The sequence below is a fragment of the Syngnathus leptorhynchus genome, chromosome 14 (assembly GCF_054491065.1).
Source record: "Syngnathus leptorhynchus isolate UIUO chromosome 14, UIUO_Slep, whole genome shotgun sequence".
Classification (NCBI taxonomy): domain Eukaryota; kingdom Metazoa; phylum Chordata; class Actinopteri; order Syngnathiformes; family Syngnathidae; genus Syngnathus; species Syngnathus leptorhynchus.
Genome location: NC_141208.1, coordinates 9,460,057 through 9,487,685, shown reverse-complemented (window position 1 = coordinate 9,487,685; position 27,629 = coordinate 9,460,057). Strand labels below are relative to the sequence as shown.

At 43.6% G+C, this 27,629-nt stretch overlaps 1 protein-coding gene across 8 annotated transcripts in view; it reads right to left on the bottom strand.

The window, feature by feature from the left end:
• Window positions 1-615: 615 nt before the first annotated feature.
• LOC147046531 (receptor-type tyrosine-protein phosphatase mu) overlaps window positions 616-27,629 on the bottom strand; it is a 107,344-nt gene continuing 80,330 nt past the window's right edge. For 4 of the 8 annotated variants that reach the window (XM_085930287.1, XM_085930281.1, XM_085930284.1 and 1 more), the window contains 18 exons: window positions 26,389-26,639; window positions 25,162-25,242; window positions 25,036-25,062; window positions 21,718-21,908; window positions 19,649-19,736; window positions 18,893-18,969; window positions 14,400-14,436; window positions 10,522-10,619; window positions 8,753-8,869; window positions 8,362-8,516; window positions 8,155-8,290; window positions 6,105-6,254; window positions 5,810-5,983; window positions 5,358-5,489; window positions 4,024-4,149; window positions 2,195-2,358; window positions 1,414-1,549; window positions 616-1,227 (listed from right to left, as the gene is read on the bottom strand). In XM_085930287.1, coding sequence (XP_085786413.1) covers window positions 1,174-1,227; window positions 1,414-1,549; window positions 2,195-2,358; window positions 4,024-4,149; window positions 5,358-5,489; window positions 5,810-5,983; window positions 6,105-6,254; window positions 8,155-8,290; window positions 8,362-8,516; window positions 8,753-8,869; window positions 10,522-10,619; window positions 14,400-14,436; window positions 18,893-18,969; window positions 19,649-19,736; window positions 21,718-21,908; window positions 25,036-25,062; window positions 25,162-25,242; window positions 26,389-26,639 — 2,194 coding nt within the window. In that variant the 3' untranslated portion in view covers window positions 616-1,173. The remainder of the gene's footprint in view (window positions 1,228-1,413; window positions 1,550-2,194; window positions 2,359-4,023; window positions 4,150-5,357; window positions 5,490-5,809; window positions 5,984-6,104; window positions 6,255-8,154; window positions 8,291-8,361; window positions 8,517-8,752; window positions 8,870-10,521; window positions 10,620-14,399; window positions 14,437-18,892; window positions 18,970-19,648; window positions 19,737-21,717; window positions 21,909-25,035; window positions 25,063-25,161; window positions 25,243-26,388; window positions 26,640-27,629) is intronic. The other 4 variants (XM_085930283.1, XM_085930282.1, XM_085930285.1 and 1 more) reach the window with 4 other exon arrangements.

Sequence of the window (27,629 nt, the reverse complement as noted above, 5' to 3'; positions counted from 1 at the left end):
ACAGTGAGACATACTCCAGGTTCTGTAGGACAAAACTTGCAAAATCTAAAACCAATGCAAGAGATGTTGAAAAGCAAACAACTGCAAAAATGTTTTTTTTTTTTTTGCATGGAAAGGATGCATTTAAATTACAGAAACTAGCTCATGGGCGGCTCGGTGGGCCACGGGTTAGCACGTCCGCCTCACAGTTAGGAGGGTGCAGGCTCGATTCCATCTTAGACCCACCCTCCCTATGTGGAGTTTGCATGTCCTCCCCACTCCCACGTGGGTTTTCTCCCAAATCCCAAAAACATGCTTGGTGGGCCGACTGAGCACTCCAAATTGCCCCTAGGTGTGAGTGCGAGTGTGGATGGTTGTCTCTGTGTGCCCTGCCATTGGCTAGCAACCGGTTCAGGGTGTCCCCCGCCTACTGCCCGATGACCGCTGGGATACACTCCAGCACGCCCGCGACCCCCGTGGGGACAAAGCGGTACAAAAAATGGATGGATGAATGGATGGATAGAAACTAGATCAAATTTGTTTGTGCAGTTCCACAACGATCCAACAGGTGCCCTCATAACGCCTTTTTTTCACACGCACATACAGAAAGACACGTGACACGCTTTGTACTGTATTACATTTATAGAACAGTTTTGTCTTTACAAGCCGTCATACAGGAGGACCAAAGGAAAACACACACAATACGGTCCATAAACCCAAAACTATATTAACATATGATTGTCACTCACTTACTGCCAGTCACAAATAAAGTCGAGAAATAATAAATAATCTACAGAAATCTGTACAATATGCACACAGAGATGAGAGTAGCTTTGGGTCCCCCATACAAGAAAAAGAAGCGGACGTACACGATTCGCAACTTTACAGCAACATTCAGCCACTCTTTTGTTTCTTATTTTGACATTTTAATGAACTCATCAGCAGTACTGTAAAAAATGAAAGAAAAAAACAATGACAAAAGAAGTAGAAGAAGAAAAGGAGGCCATTTCATTATGTACACATGGAACAACACGTTCCCATTCCGTAAATGTTTGATGCTCGTTGTCCAGTCAGGATAAAAACAACAAGCGCGGGTCATTGAGTAAAATAGTGTGTTTGTGTCGGCTCACTGCCGAACAATACACTTGGCACGTCGGACACGTCGTCAAAGTCTTTGGAGTCACACTCTCCGAGTTAGCCGGAATTCAAATATTCCAGAGCCACTTCGTAGCAGAACTTGTACTGCTCCTGTAACGGGGTGGGTTAGTTTGTCAGATGAGGAGGGTCTCAAATGTATAAAATAAAATATGAGAATGGCTTTAAAGTTACATTAAGGCACTGCAGCTGATGAAATAATGTTGATCACTTAAAATCAAGAAGGTTCTTGCCGCTATTGCTCTTAATTTGTAGGTGTAGTGTTGAAGACAGGCTTACCAGCAGGTCCACCATGTTGGGCTTGTTGTTCCTTAGCGTCTTGACGGCGTGAAAGACATCGACTGCATGCTGGTGCTGCAGCATCTCACACACTATGCTGATGGCGCAGAAGGTCCCGCTTCGCCCGCCGCCATTCCTGAAATACAATTGATTCTGATGAAATACAAAAGTTTCTTAAAAAGATGAAACATTGCATTATTTTATTATTCATAAATACCATTATTACATTTTAACGTTATATAAAACCTTCATAGATGTGTGTATTCAGATTTTATTTTATTAGAATAATTTCTTCGACATTTTAAAACACTAAAAAAATTGGATAGTTTGCTTGCAGTTCTATTTCTTGGGTAGAGAAAATTACTGGTGCAGTAAACACATAATTCCACTAGATGGTAGTGTTTCCTTTCAAACCAAATGTCAGTTAAAGTTAAAAAAGTCCCAATGATCATCGTCACACACACATCTGGGTGTGGTGAAATTTGTCCTCTGCATTTAACCCATCCCCATGTGATTTTGATCTATCCCCTGGGGGAGAGGGGAGCAGTGAGCAGCAGCGGCGCCGCGCTCGGGAATCATTTGGTGATCTAGCCCCCCAATTCCAACCCTTAATGCTGAGTGCCAAGCAGGGAGGCAATGGGTCCCATTTTTATAGTCTTTGGTATGACCCGGCCGGGGTTTGAACCCACAACCTTCCAGTCTCAGGGCGGACACTCTACTACTATGCCACTGAGCTGGTGCATGTTTATATTTATTTATATTTATGAGTTGGTGAACTTACAAACAGTGGACCACAGTGCGTCCCTCGCCGCCGTCGTATTCATCCTGCCACTTGTCCACCTGCCGGATGAGCTTAAGGAAGGAGCGCTTGGACATGGGCGTGTCTCGGTACATGGGCCAGCCCAGGAACTGGAACTGCTGCACCATGCGGTAGCCGTCCTGAGGCTGACCAAACCAAAACATCACAAACACGATGGGGTTAAGAACCACACGGCAGGTGTGAGTCCGGGACTTATATCGGTCTCAGTGCATTCTTAATATGGATTCCAATAGCTATGGTCTCTCGGTCCCCTCTCTCGCTAGGGGCCCGAGGTGATTAACGAGGTAGCCTGGACGCACGTGTGTGAGATGCAAAAGCTAAGCGCGTCGTCCCTCCTGGGAAACCAACGTTGATGGATGAGCATGGTTACCGTGGGAGACGCAGAGTTAAGCAATCAGCAAAGATCAAGACGCTCTAAATCGCACCCGGACACGTCGATCGATATCTGCTGTCAGCGATCATGCGTGATTATATGGGCTTGGATGCAGCACGCACACATAAAATCTTTGGCGTCATCAAAACTTTTAAAAAGCGCGCTGGTCCTGTTTGAAATCACACTTTTGTGTCGTGGATTAACATAGAAAAAAAGACTATGAAAGTATTTTGGGGATTTTGTTATTGACTATATATAAAAAAGATTCAGGCAATCATTACAAAGGGCTGCACAATCAAGTGGAATGGATAAGAAAGAAAGATAAGAAAATGAAACATGTTTCTCAAGAAAAAATTATGGATGCAAGACATTTGTTCAAGGAAAAAAAAAACAAGAAACAAAATGTATTGTGTAAAAAAAAAAAAAAAAGTTAATTTATTTAAGAGAATTTTCTTTTAAAGAATTTCCTTTCAGATTTAGATGTAATTTTTGAGGGGGGGAAAAAAAAGACATTCACAAAAGCATAAAAAGAAGTTAGCAAATATTTTGGTAATTTAATTGGTCATTTTGAAAATGTAGTTAAATTAACTACTTAAAGTTTCCATCAATTCATTATGTACAATCGACCCGAATAAGGACTGAACACGGAAAAGAAAACCCCCCACCAAAATCCATCCATCCATTTTCTGTACCGCTTTGTCCCAACGGGGGTCGCGGGTGAGCTGGAGCCTATCCCAGCAGTCATCGGGCATTAGGCGGGGGACACCCTGAGCTGGTTGCCAGCCAATCGTAGGGCACACAGAGACAAACAATCATCTGCACTCGCACTCACACGTAGGGGCAATCTGGAGTGCTCAATTGGCCTACCAAGCATGTTTTTGGTATGTGGGAGGAAACCGGAGTGCCCGGAGAAAACCCACGCGGGCCCGGGGAGAACATGCAAACTCCACACAGGGAGGGTCGGAAGTGGAATCGAACCCGCACCCTCCTAACTGTGAGGCGGACGCGCTAACCGGTGCCCCACCGAGCCGCCCCCACCAAAATGAAAATGTAAAAAAAACATTTGTATTGAACCTATCCATTTTAATTGTATTATAATTATTCATTTTTTAAATGAGTATTTTTTTCCACGCTGGCAAGACGGCAAGTTTTAAAACCAACTTTCTTCAACAATGTTGATTGCACTCCTTTGGGGTTAAAGAAAAAAAAAGCACGTGAGAGCTAACGTAGCGGCATCCTCGCTAAAGAACAGAAGGCCTCAGCCTCAGCACAGTTTGAACGGACAAATGGCGGCGACTGAGTGGGACGTGTGAGGTGCGCAGGCAGAATAACTTGGCGCATGAAGAAAACAAGTTAGAAAGTCATTAAAAACAAAAAAGAAGAGAAAACAAGCTAAGCATTTTATGGATGCGCTCACCCGTGCTGCATTGTAGATGCGGAATATTCTGCTGATGATGTCCTCCTCCAGGTCGGCGGACACAAATTCCACCTGGATGGGGCCGTGGCGGTGGACGCCGTTTTCGGGCCAGTACTGCGGGCACAACTACAAAAAAACACCACACAAATGATTTTTCATCGACAACATATGTGTCTTTCCAAAGGAAATGACAAAGTTGCACTACATTGGTATTTAAATTTCTAAATAATGCATCTACTCATTCTACTTCGCGGATTTTCATTTTTCGCGGCTGGTTCCGAAATGCATCTCCTGTGAAAAACGAGGGAACACTGTGCGTCAAAAAAAGTCACACACTTGAGAGGTAAAGTCGAAAAAGTCTACATTTTCAAGATGGTAGAAAAAAATAGCTTCAAAGATAAAGCAACATTTTGTAATGGGGACACATGTAGCATATTTTTGCCAAGAACATTTTGGACTTCACTTCTGCTTTTAAAAAAACTCAAATGAAGGCATCAGCCATATTTGCAAGTTTAAAACCTTGCCTCTGGTGCCTTTCCCTTTTCTCACTTCCCTAGAGATGAATGAGTGTGTATGTTACGTGTGTTTTGTGTGTGTGTGTGCATCCCACTTGTGGGTCATGCCACACGGAGAAATGCTTGGTCACACGACAGCGAGCAAACAAGGGAAAACAAGCCCACTTGAGAAGAGTTGAGAATGCACACTCACAAGCATGAGTACAGTACGACGTATATGTGTGTGTGTGTGTGTGTGTGTTTGCGCGCTGATGTGTGACAAGCACAAATACAGATGCTGATGGCGAACACGGTACGCTCCCTTGCCGCCATCAACAGCTGCACTTCCTGCCTTCGCACGTCGGTGTGCTACAGTGAGAATATTGAATGAAAGACGCTCTCCTTCCTTCACCCGGGGAGGGAGGAAGAGTGGGAGGAACGATGGCTTTGATGGGCGGGTGTTATGACGGAGCCTCGGGCTGAGAAAGGTGGAGAGCGACCGAAGCTGCTCGCTCAGCTCATTGACAACACGCGCACACGCACAAACAGATTTGTTTAACCCAAAGTGCATTGCTACACAACATACCGTGGCCTCCGCTGGGATTTCGGAACTTATCTATGGATTTTGGCCTTTTACAGTTTTAACTTCAATGTTATTTCTTATATTGTTTTAACAATATACCATCCATCCATCCATCCCTCCCTCCCTCCCTCCCTCCCTCCCTCCCTCCCTCCCTCCCTCCCTCCCTCCCTCCCTCCCTCCCTCCCTCCCTCCATCCATCCATCCATCCATCCATCCATCCATCCATCCATCCATCCATCCATCCATCCATCCCACACCTGGGCAGGGTCGACATCGTTGAGCATGACGATAGAGGTGCAGTGGTAGTCCAGCACCAGCCTCCAGAAATCCTTGACCGTGTTGGGAAGAGGATGCTGCGTCACGATGAAAGCTGACGGCTGCTTGTAGCTCTGTCGGGACGGACAGCAACAGGCATGTTTGGAATATTTTGGACAAACCCGGGAGTGCACAAGCATTAGCGCGTTGTGTACAAACTCCATAATGCGAGGGAGATTTGATGTTTCTCCAAAGGCTGACAGGATGACCATCTGGCAGTCAAAGCTGACACGTCAGATGGTTGCTTTGACCGAAGACACAGGAAAGAGACATACCTCTTTCAAGGTCAGGAGTGTTTACAAACTCTTCTTTGTCATTGTTTGCTAGCTCATACTAAACAATTTGGGGGCCAAACCGGTTTACAAAGTCAGTTCCAATAAAAGTCGTCTCTTACATCCATGAGAGCAGCGTTGATGTAGTTGGAACTCTCGCCGTCGATGGTGATGAGGAAGGGCAGGCAGCGATCGGGAGGGAGCACATCCATGCAGCGGTTCTTTTCATGGTTCCTGGGCAGCAACGCAATGCTGCAGTCCTCCACCCTCAGCGTGGGTGTCACCATATTCAGAGTCTGAACAAATGTAAAAAAAAACAAAAAAAAAACCAAGCCTGTTTTATCCCGATAAGCTAACAGTGTCCATGATGTACTATTTCTAGTTCATTTTTTTACTGCTGTCATTGGGAAGGCCTACCCGAAACTCCTCCTTGATGGGGCTGGAGTTGGTCTGCGGGTCGAGGCGGTTCATGTCGTAGTAGACGGAGCGGAACTGTCCGGCGGGGATGGTGGTGTCGCCGCACAGGCACGCTTCCAAGATGGCGTCGTGGATGAAGACATACTGCTCCTGCGAGACAGGGCATCCTCATTGCGAATCCGTCAGGGAATAACGTACAGGACAGTCAACCCCAAATTTCATCAGCGCCATAATTAACGGGAAAAATGGCGCAATGATGTCCCTATCGAAACCTTTCCATGAACCGTCCCCTCTGCGCCTCCCTAAGCTGTTTACTCTGACTAATGTTTGTCTTTGATTTCATTTTTAAAGGTCACATGACATATTTTGCTGCGTTTGGTTATCACTGCAGGAACTGTTCTATCTCCAATACTTTGACCTTTTAAGAACCCTCTCTGACCCAAATTCGCACTGACAACCCCTGGCCCTTGCCAGTTTACATTTTGAGCGCTTTTATTATTGTTTTGTTCAAAGCAACGCACCGCTTTTGATAACCCCTCATCCCTTTGAAGAAAAAAAAAAAGGAAAAACCAAAGACTACTTGAAAATAGTAAAGCAGATTTTTGATACCGCACAAATTTGTAGGTATGCCTAATGAAGTGGCCAAAAGGGGCAAAATATGCAAAAGGAAGCTGGAATTCCTCCGCCTCGTGCATCAATCAGTCAAGAAACTGTCATAGTGACAGCCCTTGAGGCTTGACGGAAATCTGTTCTGAAGTGACATTTTCAGCCGACACCCGCTTGTAGTCTGTCCCGTAAAATCCACACGCATAAGGTTGTCGATGGGAGGGATGCACAAGTGAATACGTGTCGACCTTTAGATCACATTGGTGTGGCGCTCAAGCCACAATCCGCCGTGTGGCATGTAGCAATAAACTAGCGCCAGCCAATTGCAGAGGAGCAGGGAGGTGAGCGCGAAACACCTGCAAGGCCAAGAAAAAAAAAAAGCTCTTTGGGTATACTTTGAAGGTCACTGAACTTAAGAAGTGAGTCACCGATAAAACGGCTCCTGGTTAAGCTCAACAATGTTTGGCGATTAAAATAATGTATTTCATATACTTTTGTTTAATCTCTTCTTTGTTGTGTTTTATTCTGTGAGTTTTCATATTAATATTATTACATTTTTCTAACTTTAGAAATATACTGTACTATACACAAAATCAAGAAAATCCCAGTCAATTATTTTGGTTTTATTTATTCTGTTTTAAGTCTATTAATCAGAAAATAGTTAAAATAGTTAAAATAGCAATCATGTATATTTTTTTGTTTTTATACAATTTAAACATTATATATCTTTATTTCATTTTTTAACGTGAGAAAATCTGAAAAGTACAAAAAGTAATCACAAAAAAGTAAAATGAAGTTTTTCCAAAAATCAAGCTGCATTATTTGTCTCTGTATTATCTTAAATAATATTATTTTCTGAATTTTTTTTGTAGTTTATTTTTTTTAAATCAACATAAATATTTGACTACAAACTCAGAGCAGCCAATCACTATGAAGCAGGATGCCAAGTAAAAGAAAAAACAAACAAACAAACAAACAAAAAACAAACACCTGCGTTGGGGGGAGGGGCAGCAGTCTGAAGGTCATTGAACTTGAGGAAAGAGTGAGTCAGGGTGAGCAGCGCTCGGGCAGCAGTGGCACTGAAACGTTTTGCCATTAAGCCCAACGACGCTTGCCGATTTAAAAGGGAATTACGAGCAAATGATGCGTTCAAGTAGCACCAGATGGCTGCCGTTCAGGAAAGTTCTTTGCCCGCTTATAAGCTTCGAAAGCTCTTTTATGACGGCGGGACATGCCAAACGAGCGAGCGGCGCAATAAAGCGTTTTTGTGAGGTGCGCTCAGGTGAAAGTGGGAAGGAAGTGTCACCTACATTTTCATGAATAAAAAAACAACAACCTGATGATGTCAGGAATCTGTCAAGCCTGATACAAGACGTTGCTATTTGTCTTTTGAGGAAAATGGAGATGGTGGAAAAAGCTTTCTATGGTCCCGGAGGCGGACTACCTCAGTCTGGACCATATTGACCCGACGAGATCGCAGCTCTCGAACACAGTTGTAGATGTCCACCACACCTTCGCGCTCCGCCATGTCCAGCATGATGTCGATGACGATGAAGCAGCCCGTCCGACCGGCGCCGGCACTGAGCAGAAGCAAAGATCAAGTTTTTAAAATATAGACTTAAATGTTAAACTGTGAGCTTGCTGGGCATACCTGCAGTGCACCACCATGGGCCCGGCATTGCTCAAGGTCTTGGACTTGACGCGGCGGATGAAGCCCAGCAGCCCCGTGGAATGGTAGGGCACGCCGTGATCCGGCCAGCCCGTGAAGTGGAACTGACGGATCTCCCGGATCTCGTGAGCGCCTCGCTGAGGGGATGGTGACGCACAGACGGGTCAAATAAAGAAACCCAGAGTTCCTTGCAAACGCGGTGAAGCAGCATTTAAATGGTTTTATGTGTGCAGTATTTTGAATGACACAGTCATTGTGGAAATGCATGATCTGACTTTTTTTATTTCGACTGTGGATTATTTTTTGCTGTTCTGTCCATTTCTATTGCGTAAGGCGACGGCACTCATGAATCATCGTCAGGAGGCGAGCGTACCTTCTCCACGGCAAAAGTACGGATGACGTACTCAGAGAGAAGTTCAGTCTCGATGAGCGTCACCTTGATATCTCTGTAGATCTCCGTGTCATCCGGCCAGTATTTACAACACTTCACCTAAACAAAAAAAAAAAGACAAAGGCGCCATAAATCGTATCTGATGAGCGCAGTAAAGTTGGACTTGTAAAAGGGTAATTGGCACGACACGCCGCCGCCTGACGTCTTGGTTCTTTGGGCACGTCAAAATGAGCCGGGCGGCCTCTTGTAAAACCCCGTCAACGAAGGGGCGGGGCTGGGCTCCATACGCACGTTATTGCTTTCCATCCGGCGGTGCGTCGGCCATGTGAAAATGAGTTAAATGGTAGAGAACTTGAGCGGCCGGGGAGAAAGAACATGAAAAAATGCATGAGGGAAGGGAGGTGGCGGCCCAATAATGATGTGAAATAATAAACCCTGGGCTGTTAAGAACAGATTTCCCTACAGGAATCTAAAACACTCCAGTGGAAATATTACTGGTACTAGCCATAATAAGAGTGCAGAATTACCCGCCCTCCTCCTACTCTTCTTCAATTAAACTGTTGCTAGTCAGGGAGATGGAGAGATGACGAAGAACCACGTTCATCGGTCCTTCGAGGAGCTCATGAACTGGTTAGCAGTGAAATGAGAATTTCAGAACACGTACGCACACGCGCACGTGGGGGTTGACTCATCCCAGGATGACGACCACTTCCAGCCATTCGGATGTCGGAATGACCCGCTCCACTCGGGCACAATTGGCCTCATTAAGGGCTCGGTCTTTTACCCAGACTGGATTATTTCCACTCATTATGTTCGTTTGCATTGTGCAAGGTGGCAGTTGTTAATGAGTAACAAGAGGAAAGAATGCATAATCATGCCATTTACAATTATGTGATTGGCATGTTCTGGATTTTATTTTACGCATTTATATTTTCCGCTGTGGCTCATTTACAACTGAGAATAACTGAGCACATTTATATTGCTAACTTGACAAGGAATGATAATAGTAATCCTGCATGTGTGCCAATGCAAGTAGATTTTCTTTTTCTTGTAAATGTCTTCAAGGCTAACATATTATTTCCGATGGGTAAAACCTGCGGGAAGCCAAGTGAATTTGCTCACTTCTTCCAAATGAAAATCTGACTATCTCATACATCAAGGTGCACTCCGACCCGCCTACTTTTGGCCGTGGAGTTGTGTGCGGCAAGGTATTCCAAAATTCATCAGTGAGCAGATGGCCCGCCGCCGCGCTACGCTTGAGCGACTTTACGAGCGAGCTCGACTGTGCAGCGGCAGCGGCCATTGGCCGGGGATCATATAGCAGACGCTCATGGGAGAGGACGCCGCCCGCCGCCGCTAAGCAGGTGTGCAGAAGGTGAGGGGCGGGGCTCGGCGGGCGTGGAAGCAGCCTAATGAGGTACCAGGAGATCGGCGGGCGAGCACCGTGAATCATTGAGCAGCTCTGCTACGCTGCAAAATCAGCAGAATGTGAAAAAGGTGCGCTTGTTTCTCAGCACCGGGGTGCTTAAATTAACTGCTTGGTGCCGCTCTTGAACGCTGCTCAGCGAGCCAAGTGCAACACATTCAGGCCGCGGGAGATAATAACACGTCGTGCAATATTTTAAGAATATCAACGGTTCTAGTGACTCAATGAGAACCCTCCTTGCTGCCTTCATTTTGTCCAACCTCACAAGAAGCCCACGAGGGGGTCATGTGACCAGAGTCGGAAGCGTAGCATGCATGCCACTCACCCGGCCTACTTCCACAAGGTTGGTCACCATGACGATGGCCGCCGTGTTTTCCTGCCATACCATCCGCCAGAAGTCGAAAACCGTCTCCTGCATTGGGCCTGCAGATGCAAAAGAAATTGAAGGAAACTGATTTTATTAAACTTTAGCTGCAATATGCATATTTGACCAGTAGAGGGCACTAAGAGCCATTCCAAGCATGGAGCGAAGCAAAGTTTTATTCATTCATTCCTTTTCCAACTAGCTAATTTTCTCCTTTTCTAATGATTGATTATGTCAGTCCTATAAAAGCAGACTTATTTTTTATATTTTTTTTCTTCAAAGTAAGACATTTGTGGACATTTGCTTTTATTTTGTAAAATGATTAACTTTTTGGCAATTTTTTTTACACACCAAACCAGGAAATGAATTGTAGTTAATCTATCAATTCAAGTGGGGAGTTCACTAGAATTATTTTGGTTAATTAGAATGATGAAAATTTGTTTAATCATGCGTGCGACTTTGAAATTATTACAAATTAATTAGGATATGCAAATCAAGTCAGCACCCAAGCCCCCAATCAACAGCAATTACCTGGAGAAATGTGTAATATTATGTAGACGAGCAAAGTTAATTATTAAAATGAACTCCTTGTTTTACTTGTATACAGCATGCGCATGATGAGAACCAGGTCAAATACAAACACGGGGAAATGGTAAAACACTATTTAAATGCACATCCAACATCAATGATGACAGTGAGTATTTGAGGGTTTTTTTTACGCTCCCACATTCAAAGCATGCAGCAAAAATTCTACATGTCTTGTTTCAATGTAAGATTGCTCAGAAGATGTTTTAAGTCTTCATCTCCTTTGATCTGTTTTACATGTTGTATTTCTTGTACTTGATTGTAAGACTGCAATCTGTCACATTTATTTTTTTTTCATTTTTGGTTTTACTCCTGCCAGCTTGTGCTTTGGAAAACAAAATCTAACAGTTTTATTTTAAAAAGACAAGCAAGAAGTGACCTCGTGTTCCCTCTCTATATTTTATTTTAATGGACAAATGTAAAATAACCACCTGTGCTCGTCATTTTACAAAATAACAAAAGAAGAATTTCGGACGATCCGTAGCGTCGAGGCCGACCACCTCCCACGCTTGTCGTCCCCGTGGGAGCCAGCGAGGAGGAAAGAGGAGTTTGGGTGACGAAGAAGCGGGACAGCTGGTGTGTAGGTAGCTCATGAGCACATGGCATTATTATTATCACCGCAGTAAAAAAGAATAAAAACGTTGTTCAGTGGAAGTCTGATGCCAAGTTGCATCCTGGAGGACTTTATTGTTCCATATGTGTGTGGGGATCGGTAGAGGAAGAGTCTAACAGCAACAACTCGACTGGGAATTTATTTGAGCATTAAGAGGCGAACAAAGTTACTCTTTTGAACTCTGTTGCTAACCAAAACAGCAGGACGTAAACAGACCCTCAGGTGAAATGCATGTTATAAAAAGGCCACTGGTATTCAAGATCAGCTTTTTCGTAGAAAACAATATCAATGTGTGGCCAACATTTGATGACTATTTTTTTATTTCTGGCAAATTCTTTAGCACAAGCTTACACGAGCACATTAACGTGGCTAATGAGAGTCGTGTGCCTATTTCGCTCTTTCTAAGTGGAGAACCTTGCTGAGGGGCCGCTCGCTAAGATTGAAGAAGAAGCTGAAGCGTTTGAACATTCACCCGCTTGGGGAATGCCAAGGTGAGAGCGGCAGTTTTTTTCTTTGTCTGCAAAGTTTGAAGTCTCGCATGATTTTGGCGGCGCAGCATTTTGAAAGGAGGTGTGAGGTGGTGGGAATCCGAGTCGTGAAGATTCAACATAAATTGACGGTTGTAGGAAATTTTAAAATGTATTTACTACAAACAACAGTAAGAAAAGGGAAAAAAACAGGTGTTGGTGTGCTGCTTGAAATGATCTGCGCCTCATAAAAACCGAGCAAGGTGAGACGTTTACTGCAGTGAGTAAATGAGCCGCAGTGCGAATACATCAAAATGGGTAATGAGGGCTTTTGAATGGAGTGACAGCTGTTGTACCTTTCGTTGTCGTCGTCACCTCGGCGGAGCCGAGGGACTCGTCGGGAGCTCCGAAAACTAATGAGCGACGCCATATTTGGCTTTGAGCTTTTGTCACCGCGTTTCACCGGTTTGGCCGAATGGCCAGCTGCGACTCTCGGAGGGTCGACGTTCCTTCAGGCTTCTTATCATTAACAAAATAATTGCTAAAAAATATATTGTTCTCTTTCTCTTGGAGGATACAGATGTTTACATTTGGGTTCATTTGACCAGCTAAATAGTCAGGTCTGAATGAAAAAAGCTTGACATTTCGGCTCGGTGATGCACTGGGTAGCACGTCCGCCTCACAGTTAGGAGGGTGTAGTTTCGATTCCACCTCCGGCCCTCCCTGTGTGGAGTTTGCATGTTCTCTCCGTGTCCGCGTGGGTTTTCTCCGGGCACACCGGTTTCCTCCCACATCCCAAAAACATGCTTGATAGGCCGATTGAGCACTCCAAATTGTCCCTAGGTGTGAGTGCGAGTGCGAATGGTTGTTCGTCTCTGTGTGCCCTGCGATTGTCTGGCAACCAGTACAGGGTGTCCTCCGCCTGCTGCCCAATGACGGCTGGGATAGGGTCCAGCACGCCCGCGACCCCCGTAGGGACTAAGCGGTTCAGAAAATGGATAGATGGATTTCTTTGACATGTTCCTTTCAGTCTTTTAGTTAAAAAATAAAACTTCTCACACATTTGTATTTTTATAGAGGGCTTTTTAGGCAGGAAAACTCACGGGAATGCAATTAAAAATGTCCTCTGGCATGTTATTTTAATTCTTTTGCACCAATCTGTTTACTTTGGGTTTGAATTTATCAAGCAGCCCGTTTAGGCAGGCAAACTTGTCTGCGCCTGAATCAAAAGTGCCTTCTGTCATGTTATTTTTACTCGAGTCATGATTCTTTCACTTTCGGTACAGAATTCTTAGATTAAACGCCACTAAATTTTCCGTGACAAAATATCACCTTGCACCTTTGTGTTTGTGAACTTTTAACAGGCATTTTAGGCAGTTTTTGTGCCATGTTACTTTGTCAGCTCAACATTCGATCTCCACAACAGACACTTTAGGCAAAAAACTAGCCACACCAACACAACATTTCAAGTGATCCTCCAAACCTCTTGACGATCAAAAATCAATAAATTGATCCAGAGGAGACGGATTAGTCACGTGTGTGTGTTTGGCTGGACGATCGGCGTGATGTGAGCACGTTTGGTGAGCAAACAGAGGCTCGGCTTTAATTGAGACGCTGAGGAGTAGCTGCGCCGCGCTAATGAACAGCTAATTATGCAACTCCCAGCACCCCCCGAGCAGCTTGTGAATGCATTAAGGACTTCTCTTCACTAAACAACAAATACTAAAAAAAAAAAAAAAAAAGAAAGTCTTGTACTTTTCTTTCCTTTAGTTATCATTTTTTAGTATTACAGAAGTGAAGCAATAAATACACAAGGCAATAAATTGCTAATGATTGAGCATCGGTCAATCGTTAACCTCCAGAGGTGCGATAAGTGTTCATCGCCTTGCAAATCTGCCAGCCAGAGGCACACAGTGACAAAATGTGTCCGCAAATGTCAGATAATCCTTTTATTTTATTTTTTTATTCATCCGGCAGTCTGATTAATTGCTCCTGCCACACAGATGGAAGAGAGAGATCATGACGACGCATGCCGCGACATCCGTGAGTGCGCACGCACACACATGACTTCAGTTTTAGTTCATTGGAATTTGCAAGGATGCAGCACCAAAATTCACTCATTCTATTTACATTATGTTTCAATGCTTTTTTATTTTTTCGGCAACAGGCATTACCTTGAGTGGCGATGTAATGATTTGGCCTGTGGTAACCCTGAAAAAAGACAAGAATAAACAAGAGAGGACAACGTATGAGAAATAAACCTAGAAACATATATTTCTTTAAATCTAGACTATTATGTATATTTGTATAGATGTGGACATCTACACATCGTATCTGTGTGACGTGCGCGCACACACACACACACACACACACACACACACACACACACACACACACACACACACACACACACACACACACACACACACACACACACACACACACACACACACACACAAACACCTTTGGAGCGAGGCGCCAAAGTGTTGATAATCCCTGCGATACGACAAACAGCATCCGTCTTCACAACGGGCTTCCAGTCTGCAGGATTACGCTAATCCCTTCAGGTTGCGCTTGCCCAATTCCTTGTCTTCTCCCGGGAGACGCCAGGCGGGAAACAAAACATCAGGAGGATTTAAAGGCTTCCTTCCACCATTATCATCATCATCCTCATCATCACCTTCCTCCTTCATATTCAATTGAGCTTGGACTCTGACGAACGCATGCGGATGCAAAAAAGATGCCTTCCTCGCTCTCCTTCATTTTTAATGACTCCTTTATCTTGTTTGTGCTTTCATGTAACGTCCTGTCAGGCGGCATTGCCACATTAGAGGCTTGTCAGGTGAGGAAATGGACACCGTAGAAGAAAAAGGTCACGACTGGAATAAATCGTGTCGAAAACGGGAATAAAACATGCTTCGTGGTTGTTTGTGTTTTTTTGGGCAGCTGTGATCATTTACATGATGTTTTTAGTATTGCCGCACGTTCTCGCCAGTTATTAGCGTGGCCTGTCTGAAACGTTCAGCAAGCGGTAGTGTCCACCCGCAGGCCTTTATTTGTATTTTCTGACTGAATTAGCACATGGATGCTAATGGGAGTTTCAAAGCCACAACTGTAACTGTAACATGCATCCCGCTTTTTTGACAAATAAACGTTGGAGGGAATGGATTAAATAAGTAGTGAAGCTGCAGAGGTTACAAACAACTTCACTATGTAAATTCCATAAGAATTGCATGCATTAAAATATTTCTGCCTTTGAATCCAATAATAGCTACTAAAATAAGAATACCAATAATCTCCACAAATTGTACAAATTCAACAAGACTACATATTTTTATCTTTACAAAACCAAAGAATTCTTCAAAAAAACCTGATTAACATTAATTACATGTTCTTTCTGGGATGTGGTGGGAATTGTCAAAAAAAAGTTTCCCAAACATCAACTGGGGAAGGGGGGCAAGCATATTTAGGGGGGACAGGGCCCTCACATGCCCCCCCCCCCCCCACTAGCTCCACCAGTGCACGAATCCCCTGCAAAACTGGGCAGATTATCATAAATGACGTACAGCTTTCAAAGGTAAAACTACAGTGAACCTACAAAAGTTGCACATGTTAAAATAACGCTCACGTAAAAGTTGCCATGTAGAGGTTAAAACAACTATAATCACATGGTCACAATGCAACTACCATAAATCCCATAAAAGGTTGCACTACTTAAAACAAGAATGTTGTGAAGGCCCACTAAAGTTGTTTTAGGTAAAATAGGAGTACCGTAATTTTCAGACTATAAGTCGTTGTTTTTTGTCATAGTTTGGGTGGGGGCGCGACTTATACTCAGGAGCGACTTATATGTGATTTTTTTCACAAATTTTCAAAATTCAAAAATCCCCGATGTAGTGAAACCGGGATAAACGAACCGCGATGTAGCAAGGGATTACTGTCATTTGAACTGCAAGTGACGTCACCCGTGCCGTGCGGCGGTTGTTTACATAAAGGACAAAGGAAAACCCTCTCCGGGCACTCCGGTTTCCTCCCACATCCCAAAAACATGCTTGGTAGGCCGATTGGGCGCTCCAAATTGCCCTTAGGTGCGAGTGCGGATGGTTGTTCGTCTCTGTGTGCCCTGCGATTGGCTGGCAACCAGTTCGGGGTGTCCCCCGCCTGCTGCCCGATGACGGCTGGGATAGGCTCCAGCACGCCCGCGACCCCGTGGGGACAAAGCGGTTCAGAAAATGGATGGATGGATATCGTTATACGAGTCTGTGGAATAATTAGAAATGCAATTTACAACGGGTCCGACGGCACATACGCGGCATTTATTTAGATAAAGCACGATCGATGGATTTAATGAGTTGGAGTCACACAGATGGTTTGATAAACGTGTTATTTATGTAATACTTACATGAATACCTCTGAATGTTACGTCAGGCCTGTTCTCAGCTTCTCCTTTGTGTATATATCACGTTAGCATACCGTATCGTTTAGCCTGTTGTTGCTGGTTCATGTCTGTTTTTGGTGTTGGATTTTGACAAATAAATTTGCCCCAAAAGTGAGACTTATACTGCGGTGCGACTTATACATGTTTTTTTTCACTTTATTGTGCATTTTATGGCTGGGGCGTTTTATACTCCGAGCGACTTATAGTCCGAAAATTACGGTAACTTAAATACCTAAAAATCCTCAAAAGCTGCATATCCTAAAATAAGGCATGAAATTCTCCCCATAGTTCCACTGGCTAAAATAAGATCATCTTCTATCTTTGCTAATGCTAATGCCAATAAAGAGTGCATTTATTTAAAAATGTGTTTTTACATGACACATAATATAATAATTACTAACATGCTTGATTAATGGTGAGTACTTTTGCATTTGCCACTATGCATGCTAATATGCAATCAGGACGAGGATGCTCTTTCTTAGCCTAATGACTCGACATGTTTGGGGGTACATTGACTCGCTTACTACCGACCCTTTGAGAAGACCATCATCATTATCATCTGGCGGCTTCTACGCAATAATAAAAGCAGCAGGGATGTTGCCTGCACAGGCTTTTTATTGCCGCGTTCTGATGAGTTAAAGAGTGAAAAAACAAATAAACAAAAAAAATACATCATTAGCCGTCTGTCTGCACGCTCTTAAATATGCACGTGTTTTCAACATTTGTTGTATGGTGCAACATAATGGACCATAAAACCAATAGCAGCCAAAGGTAAATAATTGAAGGTGCACCTTGCATTATGAAATGATGCAGAGAGAGCGCAACAAGAGATTACAAATGAGTGCATCGGGCAGGTACATCACCAGGCTATTAGCGGCTCGTCTACCTAAGGGCGGCGTTCGCGTTGAATCAGACTATGTAAGCCAGTTAGGCTGCTTCGCAACACGCTTCATGTGTCTTTTTAACGACTTTAAAAAGGCGTGCCACTAGACACTAGACTCCATGTAAGCGCTGAAATACGAGTGTTGCTGAGCACGCAGGGGATGGAACGGACAGACCGGAAGATGGGGAGAAAAACAAATGGAAATATATATATTTTTTAAAAAGCCTATTTTAAACAAAAAAAAAAACAACAACGTCATTTTCGGACTATAAGTCGCTCCGGAGTATAAATCGCACCAGCCATAAAATGCACAATAAAGTGGAAAAAAACATATATAAGTCGCACCGGAGTATAAGTCGCACTTTATTTCAGGACGGTCGCTGAAATTTAGAAAATATTTTTAAAGTCCTGATGTACTTTCCAAAATTTAAGTGGACCTCAGTGCGCAGGGAGGTTAATTTTGTCAGATTGCGCAACTGCAGCGCACCGCCGAACACGCAACCGTAGCGTGCCGCCGACCGTGCAACTGCACCGCGATGGTGGCATTATTGTGACAGAGCGGTCGGTAAAATTTAGAAAATATTTTTAAGGTCCTGATGTACTTTCCAAAATTTAAGTGGACCTCAGTGCGCAGGGACCTTAATTTGGTCCGATCGGGCAACCGCAGCGCGCCGGGCGCTCACTGTCGCATTGTTTTTGGAGCGTCTTTGTGTTTTGGGATGGCTTTACTGCTCCCACTTGGTTCCTTTGGAGGCATGATTAGAGTTGATACAATCCTCAGAGTAACGAGAATGTAATAACAAATGGAGTCAGTTGGCATGCGGGTCCTCTCGGCTCATCTCGCGAGGTTCGACAACCAAATTTCAACCGAGCAAAAAAATCTCAATTTGTTCGAATACCGATTTGTTCAAGAACCGGGACGTTCGAAAACCGAGGCTCCACTGTAAACCCAAATTTAATTCGAAACATTATTAAATAATTAAAAGTACATAAAACCCTCCAGGCAATATGAAAGCAATTTTGAATAAATTCAAAATTTCACCTATTTAGTATCAAGCTCTTTTGCTATTATGTGTTTGCTCTTCTTCCACTCTGTACAAATGCTGTCATCCTCTGATCGTTATTGCTCTTAATTTAAGCACACACTGATACAACAGCTCGCTACCGCGTGTGTGTGTCTGTGCGTGCGTGAGCAATCGTGCTCCCTCAGGGCCCCCTGCGACGGCGGCACCGGCACCCTCTCTGCCACCCCCCAGAGAGAAAGCGCAGTGACCTTTTTGCGTTGGCGGTGCTGGCTGGTGTGTGTGTGTGTGTGTGCGTGTGCACGCGTGTGCGTGTGTACTTACATCAACGTAATTTGCATTAATGTAATCAGAGCTCTGTTCGCCCTCCAGGGCCTGCAACCTGACACGCGAGTGATCATCTGGAAAAAGAGGCAGAGAGGAAGAAGAAAGCAGCATGGAATTAATGACATTAACCAGGCCACAACATGGTGAAGGGGGGGGGGGGGAAGCGACTGTCACTCTTGAAGGCTTCTAAAGCATAGTGGCCACCAACCACTTTATCCTCACAGGGTGGGTAGGCGGAGGACACCCTGAACTGGTCACCAGCCAATCACCAGACACGCATAGATGAGCAACCATTCACACTCACAATCACCCCTAGGACAATTTGGGCAGCCAATGTTTTTGAACCCACAAACTCCCCTTTTGATATTATTTTTTATTATTTATATATTTATCTTATTATTTTTATTATTTTGTCACATTCTAAGAATATATTTAAATTTATATGTAACAGTGGCTTTTAAATTGTCTGTGTTTGTCAAAATGCTGTCTGCTTCCAAAGCTGTAGCAATGGAAGGAGAGCATGTTACATCTTGATTAGTAACGCCCATCCCTTTTTGTTGTAGGAATATCTACAAAATTCAACAAGGATTGTAGGCGAAGCAACAGCGGAAAGATAAATATGTAACCACGGAGCAGAAAGGTCAACGCTGCTTCGGCTGCGCTGATAATAAAACTCTCGCTTCCTATCTCGCATTGCAAAGCCGGTTGCAATAAATCAGCAGCCGGGGGGAAAAAAAATTGTGGCGTACGCACATGCAATGATGTTCCCGTATCGGTTCTTCATGCGGTTCTCGTCTTTCTTCGCCGAGTCCCACGGCGCAGACTGTCCCTCGAAGAAGCGCTGTGAACAAAAGACACACCAGTGAGAGGTGAAACATGGCGGCATTGGGAAGCCCTTGAATGCAAAGGACAAAGGGGTAAAGTGCTTAACATCATCATGGGTGAGACCATCATTCAGTGGAAGCTGTTAGCCATACACTCTTAAAACTGCTGCGTCAAAATCAACCCAATTTGGATTAAAAATTTGACCCACCCAGAACCCATTTTTTTGTAGGAAACAACACAAAACAAACCAAAATTGGGTCGAATTGAGTACTTGCGTCATGTTTTTAACCCAGCAATTTTGAACAAGATACAATGGCAGCCATTTTGAACAAATCTAAATCGGAAGATGGTATCCTAAGACAAGTGCAGGACTACATTCTGAAGCTTTTTTTTTTTTTGCGAGGGCTTAAAGTTTCTTTCAAAAGCTTGACACAAGTGCAGTTTACATGACAGGTGTGACACATTCCATCCATCAAAGTGCGTGTGAGGGGGTGACGGTGAGGTTGGTCACTTGGTTTGGTAAATGCCCTTTTAGTTGTGGATGTGAAAACATTTGTCATCTACTGTACATGATTTGAAAAAAACAACAACGGTGGTCTTACCTCATTAATCTGATCCAAAGTTAAGGTACAAGAAAGAGCATGGGTCGGAGAGAGATATAGTACAACGGTAAGTCAACAGCACCACACGCTCCACTTCACTCATCAGTAAAGGAGAAGAAAAAGGGCATTAACCTGAGGACACGGTGATGTCATGGCGGGGACACAACATGCAAGCATAGAATGTAGTGGGTGGGAAAGTGGTTGGGTGGGGGGCGGGGCTCAAGTGGTTTTGGTGGCACCATGAAACCAAAACACTGCCAGATTGCACCCGGATGAACATGAGGGATGCAGTTTTTAACACAAAAACAAAACAAATATAAAAATATCTTCAAAATACCATTTATTGAAATCAGTTGCATTGGACATGGTTTTAATTTTTTTGCTTAAAGTTTTGGGGGGTGTTTCATTTATTGTTATCGTATTTAAATTACGATTGTTTTTGTCAGCCCAATAGTATCAATAATAGATAAAAATTGCCTAGTTTTATTATTATTTTTTTTTTACTGTCTAAATGTCCAAGAGTCTAAGAATTACGCCAAATTAAAATAGAGCAATTTTCTGTTCCAAAAAAGCAGCAAGTTTGCTGGCTAAGATGGCGGCTTAAACGTTTTACATGGGCCTTGGTGTGGTGGTTTAAAGGAGAGTTTGATGTTGTTTTCGGGAGGGATTTGACGGAAGGCAGGTAAGGCGAGACTTCAAGGGGGGGTGGGGGGGGAATGTGAAGAAGGCAGCATTTGACACAAAGGTGCATAACCAGTGCAAACAGTGAGAAAACACAAACAACAAAAGACAGTGTAAACACACTGAGACAGGAGAAACATTAACAATTTATCTTAAAAGTTGGAAAAAAGTAGGCTGAACACAGAGGCATAGCAAAGCATCACCACATGTCCAAACCCACACAAGTCTTTTCAAATAACGTCTTTTTGACCCACATTGTATTTTAAATCCTTGTTAAAAAACACTCTTTTTTTTAAATTTGAAAAAATATCCTTGATTTTTCTCTTTGAATTTTTTAAAACATATTTTGTCTTAGTTGCTAAAGAATTATCTTGGTTTTCCTAAACGATTCTGTTTAATATTATTTAGTGACTTTTCTGAGGATCGCCTTTACCCCCCCCTTTTTTTTTTATTTGAATTTTTTACTGTACTTTCTTCATGATTCTCCATTATTATCCAGCATCTTCTTTCTAAATCTGATTGGTTCATTAGTGTCTGGCTCTGTTATGGTAAATGGGCTGTATAGTGAGTTTCTACCTTTGCTACTCAAAGCACTTCACACTGCTTCCTTATCAGAGCAACTGGGGGTTCAGTGTTGTGTTTAAAACTGCTTTTAAAAATCCCAGTGTACATGTGGACATGCGGGCCAGCTTTGGGGACACCCCGTCCACCTACCTCATACTCCTCCTTGAAGCCGTAACCCTCAGCACACTTCATCTGCGTGATGTGCTGCAGCAAGTCGGCAACGCGGATGGCTGGGTGCAGCTGGCCGCTCTGATACGGCACGTCCACAGTTTCTCGCTTCCTCAGCGAGTGTGACTGCACCAGACTGCTGGTGTCGCTGCCCATGTTCTGGCTCTCGTCTGCTTCGCAAAGCACAGGGACAAGGCCCGCAAATCAGCGCCGGTGCGGTAAAAAAGCAAACTAACGGAAGTCGGTGACACCATGCTTAAAGGCAGTAAATGCTACGTTGTGGCGTCCTGGGATGCCGCAGATGGCCGCTTATCTCATTTACTGCTCAACATTATGTCACCGGCCTCCAGATTGACAAACAACTCTCCCAAAACTATTAATCTGCTTGTAATGGATGGTCACAACAACACGACGCCTTTGAGTAAGAGGATGAGTCATGTGGTGGTAAGGTTCATATCCATCTGTCCCAGAACACACTTTACTAAACCTACAGTCGAGCAATCGCACTCACAATTTTTTGTTTGGTTCAAAACCGAGGTAGAATAATATTTTGAGTGTGTGTTTCTTTAGCTGACCATCAAAACCATTACAAATCAAACCTATGAATGTATTTTGGATTTTTTCTAATCAAATTTATGCACGTGATATTTCATATGATTTCCGACTACATTGTCCTGAGATTATTTCCTGACACTGTGGAGGTGAAAAAAAAGAAAAATCATCAATACCGGCTAACTCAGTTTTACACTTGTAGTGTACAACAAGTTAAAAATGTTAAAATGGTTCCTCTAATTTAAAGGGGGAGGCTTTGGATTTGTGAGGCCTGATGTCATGTACGTTTAGGAGGAATTCATATCAAAATGTCATCGTTTTTGTATGAATTCCTATTAAATTTATCTGATGGACACTACTGCAGTTTTGTGTAGAAAAACAAGTTTGTCTTGGCTCATCTTTTTAACCACAAAGAACCAGTCAGTGGCAGATGTGAGGCACAGATGTAGTTGGCGGGAAGGAGGAGGTGGTGGTGGTGGTGGTGCACCCGGAAACAAGGAAGAAGGGGATGTGGCGAAGTGGTAGAGGGGCGGAGGATTTTTAGTGGAAAAGCATCACACAAACACAGCGGCGATTCCATCCTAGCTGACCTGAACTTTTGATAAATTAACAAAAATAAAAAACAAAGTGGCCCGGAGGGAGGTGGAGATGAAGATGATGCTCAACTCATGCTATGCTAATGTTGCTGATGGAGGCATTGGGATGGAGCGGGACTTTGGGGCGGGGGGTGAAATGCTAACACTGGTTCATGCAAGTGATGTCACAAAACGTCGGAAGCGCTCGCTCGCTGTCCGACAGAACAACGGCCCCATTCCCTCGACCCCGGCCCACCCATGATCCCACCTGGGAAAACTTACCATTAATGGGCACTTTTTAGATAGCAGAGACATAAGAGGTGATGGATGTGGAAAAGAGAGAGAGGTGGAGAGAGGACGGAGAAGAGAGTGAGAGACAGAGAGAAAGAAGGGGTAAGCAACAATACAGCATGAGAACCTGATACAGTGTTTGAGTGCTACGCTATACGCGGGCCAGCTTCGGCCCAGTCAGGGTGGGAGGGGCGGTGACAAAGAGGGGGGGGGGGGCCTGGATGACGGATGGTGGGGCAATTAGCATGAAAAAAGTAAAAAGAATCAAACAAGGAAGTCTTGGGTTTAAAGGAGGGAAAAGATCAAGATTTGTATCGTTAGCATTGTGAAATGGTGTCACGTAAATTTAGTAGGAATTTATACAAGAATGGATGGTATTTTGGAGTTTGGTTAAAAAAAAATAAAATAAAAAAAATCACACATAGAAAATCTCTTACCCTTACCCGCTATGAAAATTGTTTGGGGTGGCAAATGTTTTTTTTTCTTAGCTAAGCATATTAGCCATATTTGGGGGGGGATAATGGCATAATCTGGATTGTTGGAATTGTGAATAGTGGCATCATAAACATTTCATATGAATTCATGAAAAAATACCTATCAATTTTGAAATGATGGCAAAATATTTTTGACATATAGGCCATATTTGTGGAGCGCATTGTCAATGATGTTTAGTTTGCGCTAAAGGGGAAGGATAACATGGCCATGAATTAAAAAATGAAGGGTGGGATGTGGATTGTTGGAATTGTAATTTGCGGCATTACATTAATTCATATTAAAACTGTGACATTTTAGAGTTAAATGACAATAAATTGTCAGAAGAGTTAATAAAACTTTAATAATGACAGTGTGAAGGCAGAAACACGATATTTCTATTTCCTGCTGACATGACTTTTCTTCATTATTTTGACGACTGCCACTGCTGCAACCCGTGCCAATCGCCCACGTCCCGCTTCATTAAAAACTAACAGCGGCATATGGCGGTGATGAAAGCCGCCCCTTTAAATTACGCGCACTGTTAAACTCCGCTTCTCTTTCTTCTGGAGAACTCAAAACGCTGCGCGACGCCCCCAATTTGTCGTCGTGTGATGAGTTACGGGGGCCGCGTCCTTTTATCATTCCATTTCATCGGCAAGCAAGAAGCAAAACACAAACAAGTAGGCTGCCGACGGCGAGGGGACGACGACATTAAAAAGAATTAAAGAAGAGCTCGTTTTGTTGCGGGGGGGGGGGGGGGGGCTGCGAGGGGAGGGAGCTAGATGAAGAAGAGGGAGGGGAAGACATGGATGTTTTTGGAAAGGTGGTAGGACTTGTTTCCGCCTCCTAAACTGCATTTACGTGCGTGTAAAAATGCTAAAATGTAGCGCCCGCCCGCCTCCAACCCCGCTTCACACACCCGCTCAACACGTCTGTCCATGCAGGACTGGTCAAACACGTATGTGACATCACACATGGATGGGATGGAGCAAAGCCAGCACCCCACCACCACCGGAGAGATCTTCATTTGAGCGGGAAGGTGGGGATGAGGATGAGCAGGTGGAGGAGGGGTAAGGGGGGAGAGCAGGCAGGTATGGAAAAGGGGAGGATCTTAATATAAAAATAAAAGAAATAAAGAAAAAGCCAAACAAAGCTGAAACCATGGCAGGAAGGGAATGGGCGAAGAGGAGAATCTGTGCTTTTCATTCCTAAAATGTGTAAATGAGTCAGTGCAGGTGTGACAAGGAAGAAACAAGACTCACTGCTAATAGGCTAACTGCTTATATCAAGGTGTTACGCAACATCTCGCCCGAACAATGGCGAGATGTTGTCTAGCTTCTTTGTTGTGACACCTTAAAGGGGTCCTCAGTAAAACATCATCTCCAGCATGAAAGAAAGAAATTCTCACCCAAAATGGCGGTCGGCACGAAGGGATCTGAGGGCACAAGTTGGAGGAGGAAACAAAAAGTGTCAGTGAATATAAATACAGAAGAAATACAGCGGGTTTATTTTAGCATCTTAAGCGACAGATTACCTGGGTAGAAGGCGCTGGTTGGGATGGAGGTGCTGAGTGTGTTGGCTTTGGGTAGTGTGAAAGAGGAAGGCGACGACCCTGCTGCAAAAAAAAAAAAACACGCTGAGATTGAGTAGGAATCATGCATTTTATTATCATGTTTATTTATATTATTTTGATATTGCTGACTGCCATCATGCTTCGTCACTGTGTATGTTTGTAGCACACCACTGTTGTTGTCACATTCTCACGTTGTGCTTCTTATTCAGACTGTTGTGCGTGCATCCCACTTGAAAACATCCAAGAAGCTAGTTAACCTCTGCGGTCAAGGTTTATTTGCTAAATTTAAGACGCGAGCTCTGAGGCTACAGTAACCGTCAAATGAACACGAGGATTTAAAAGGGTCAGTATGGTGGAGATTAAGTACAAAATAAAGTGGACGGTGGATAAAACTACATTCTAGAGTCAATATGCTCAATGTCAAGACTTGCAAACTGTGTTATTACGAGTCCAATGTCTAATCTATCATGTCTTAATCCCAAGCGGCACTGTCACTTAAGGTCGCCGGCAGCTACGCTAATCATAAATCAGCCGTTTAAATCTTAAAAGCTCGCAGACAACAGAGCTGGAGTCCACGCCGACAGACAGTTAATCAAGGTCAGCGCATCATTGGGGCTCCGACCCGGCAGGGGTGTGTATGTGGCTGATTGTGTGTCCACGTGGTGGGCGCTGTATGTTTAATCTGACGCTCGGGAGGCGGGATTACGGCGAGTCGAGGCCCCGGGCGCAGATTTAGCTCAGCTGCCCATCAACGGAGGATTAAATGGACCCTGTGAGGGGTCGAAATGAAGAGGTCATCACACCATACCGCATTGTGTTGTGTGTGTCTGTGCTGCTAAATCATATTGTAATAATATCTGAGAGGAGCATTTTGACAACCTGTTGACTAGATTTGTGAGGTATATGCGGTGAATGTTCAACATTTAGCTAACATTTAGCAAATGGACTCGGTCGACCATATGTGATAAAGCTTGTTGATCATGTCGTGGTGTCAAAATGGCTTCACAAGCACGAACGGCCATCGGAATAATAGATGCTATGCTAGTTCACGCCACACTAGCTAGCTTGGCGTGGCTAAACACTGTCCTCTTGGCACTAGAGTGCTAAATTTTAATTTTGAGATTTTGCAGAATTATGTTGAATGAAAAATCACAGAAAACTACAGAAGACCGTTTTTCCTCGTCTTACCTCGGCCATTGAGGGTGAGCGCGCACTCACTGCGAGCATTGAGGGTGAGCGCGCACTCGCTGCGCGCGTTGACAGTGGTAAGTGCGCACTCACTACGCGTATTGAGCGTATGGCTGTGCGTGTCCATGAAGGAGAGCGCCTCGTCGCAGTTGGTGCCCTGCTCCGTGTAGCTCTTGTCCATTGAGTTGACCATCACCGTCATCTCCTGGCGGGTGCTGTTCAGGGTCTCTTTGCGTTTCTTGGCCAGTTTCCTTCAGGGGAAGAGGGGAGAACAAATGCGAGTCAAATGATATTCACAATTTTTGTAATTTGGTGTAAAGGTACTTTTATTTTTTAAGCAATCAGGCGAAACTTCAAAATCTTTGAAGGACCGCTGGATATGTTTCACATGACCCTAAAATGTCCACTACCAACCAAAATGGCAGCTAAATCAAAGTAAATTACTGCTCAGGTTGTGCATAAGTCATTATTCATTAGCAGGCGTGCCACATAATGAGCTCTGGTTTGTTGTCACATTAATTTTTATTAGGCGTCAAATTACTTTTCCATCTTTAAAAAAAAAAAAAGTGAAAATATGGAAGAGGTGGGACTTCCTGACCCAAATCCATCAGAGGCTCTCATGATTAAAAGTCCTCCACCTTGGACACAGTAGTGTGAACTCACGTTTTTGTGTTCACCCACCCTGAACCTACAAAAGCACTTTGTGCTCGGTTACAACTGCCAAGCATTCATTTTGAAAAATAACCATGTCTAAATAGTGTAAAATAAAGACAGGTAATTAATAAAAGGGATTTGTAAAAAATGTTTTGCGTTCACGTTTGTCTTTTTTTTTTAAGACTATAAAGTGCATGGAATGCAGGAGGAGAAAGTGAGTCATTTTTCTGTCTGGCAAAACATGTATTTTCTTGAATACAATTTCTGTTTCTGAACTTAAACAAAGAGTCGATACTCTGAAATTTCTGTTGTATTGTGTAAAATGGGTTGAACACAAGGCAAAGGCGAGCGCACAATGCAGGAATCTTTTATCAACAACTCAAGGCAACAACAACTGTCGACTGTCAAAAGTCAGGCCTTCAAAACTTTAACTTTGTTTATTGAGTGCAACAACAAAATAAACCAACCTGTGGTCAAAAAATGTCAAATTGCATGATTATACTCTGAGTTTTTAATTTTTATTTGACCAGGATGTTACACCCAAGTCATAGAGGGTTCTTCTTAATGCAAAAAGGCTACGTTTTAAG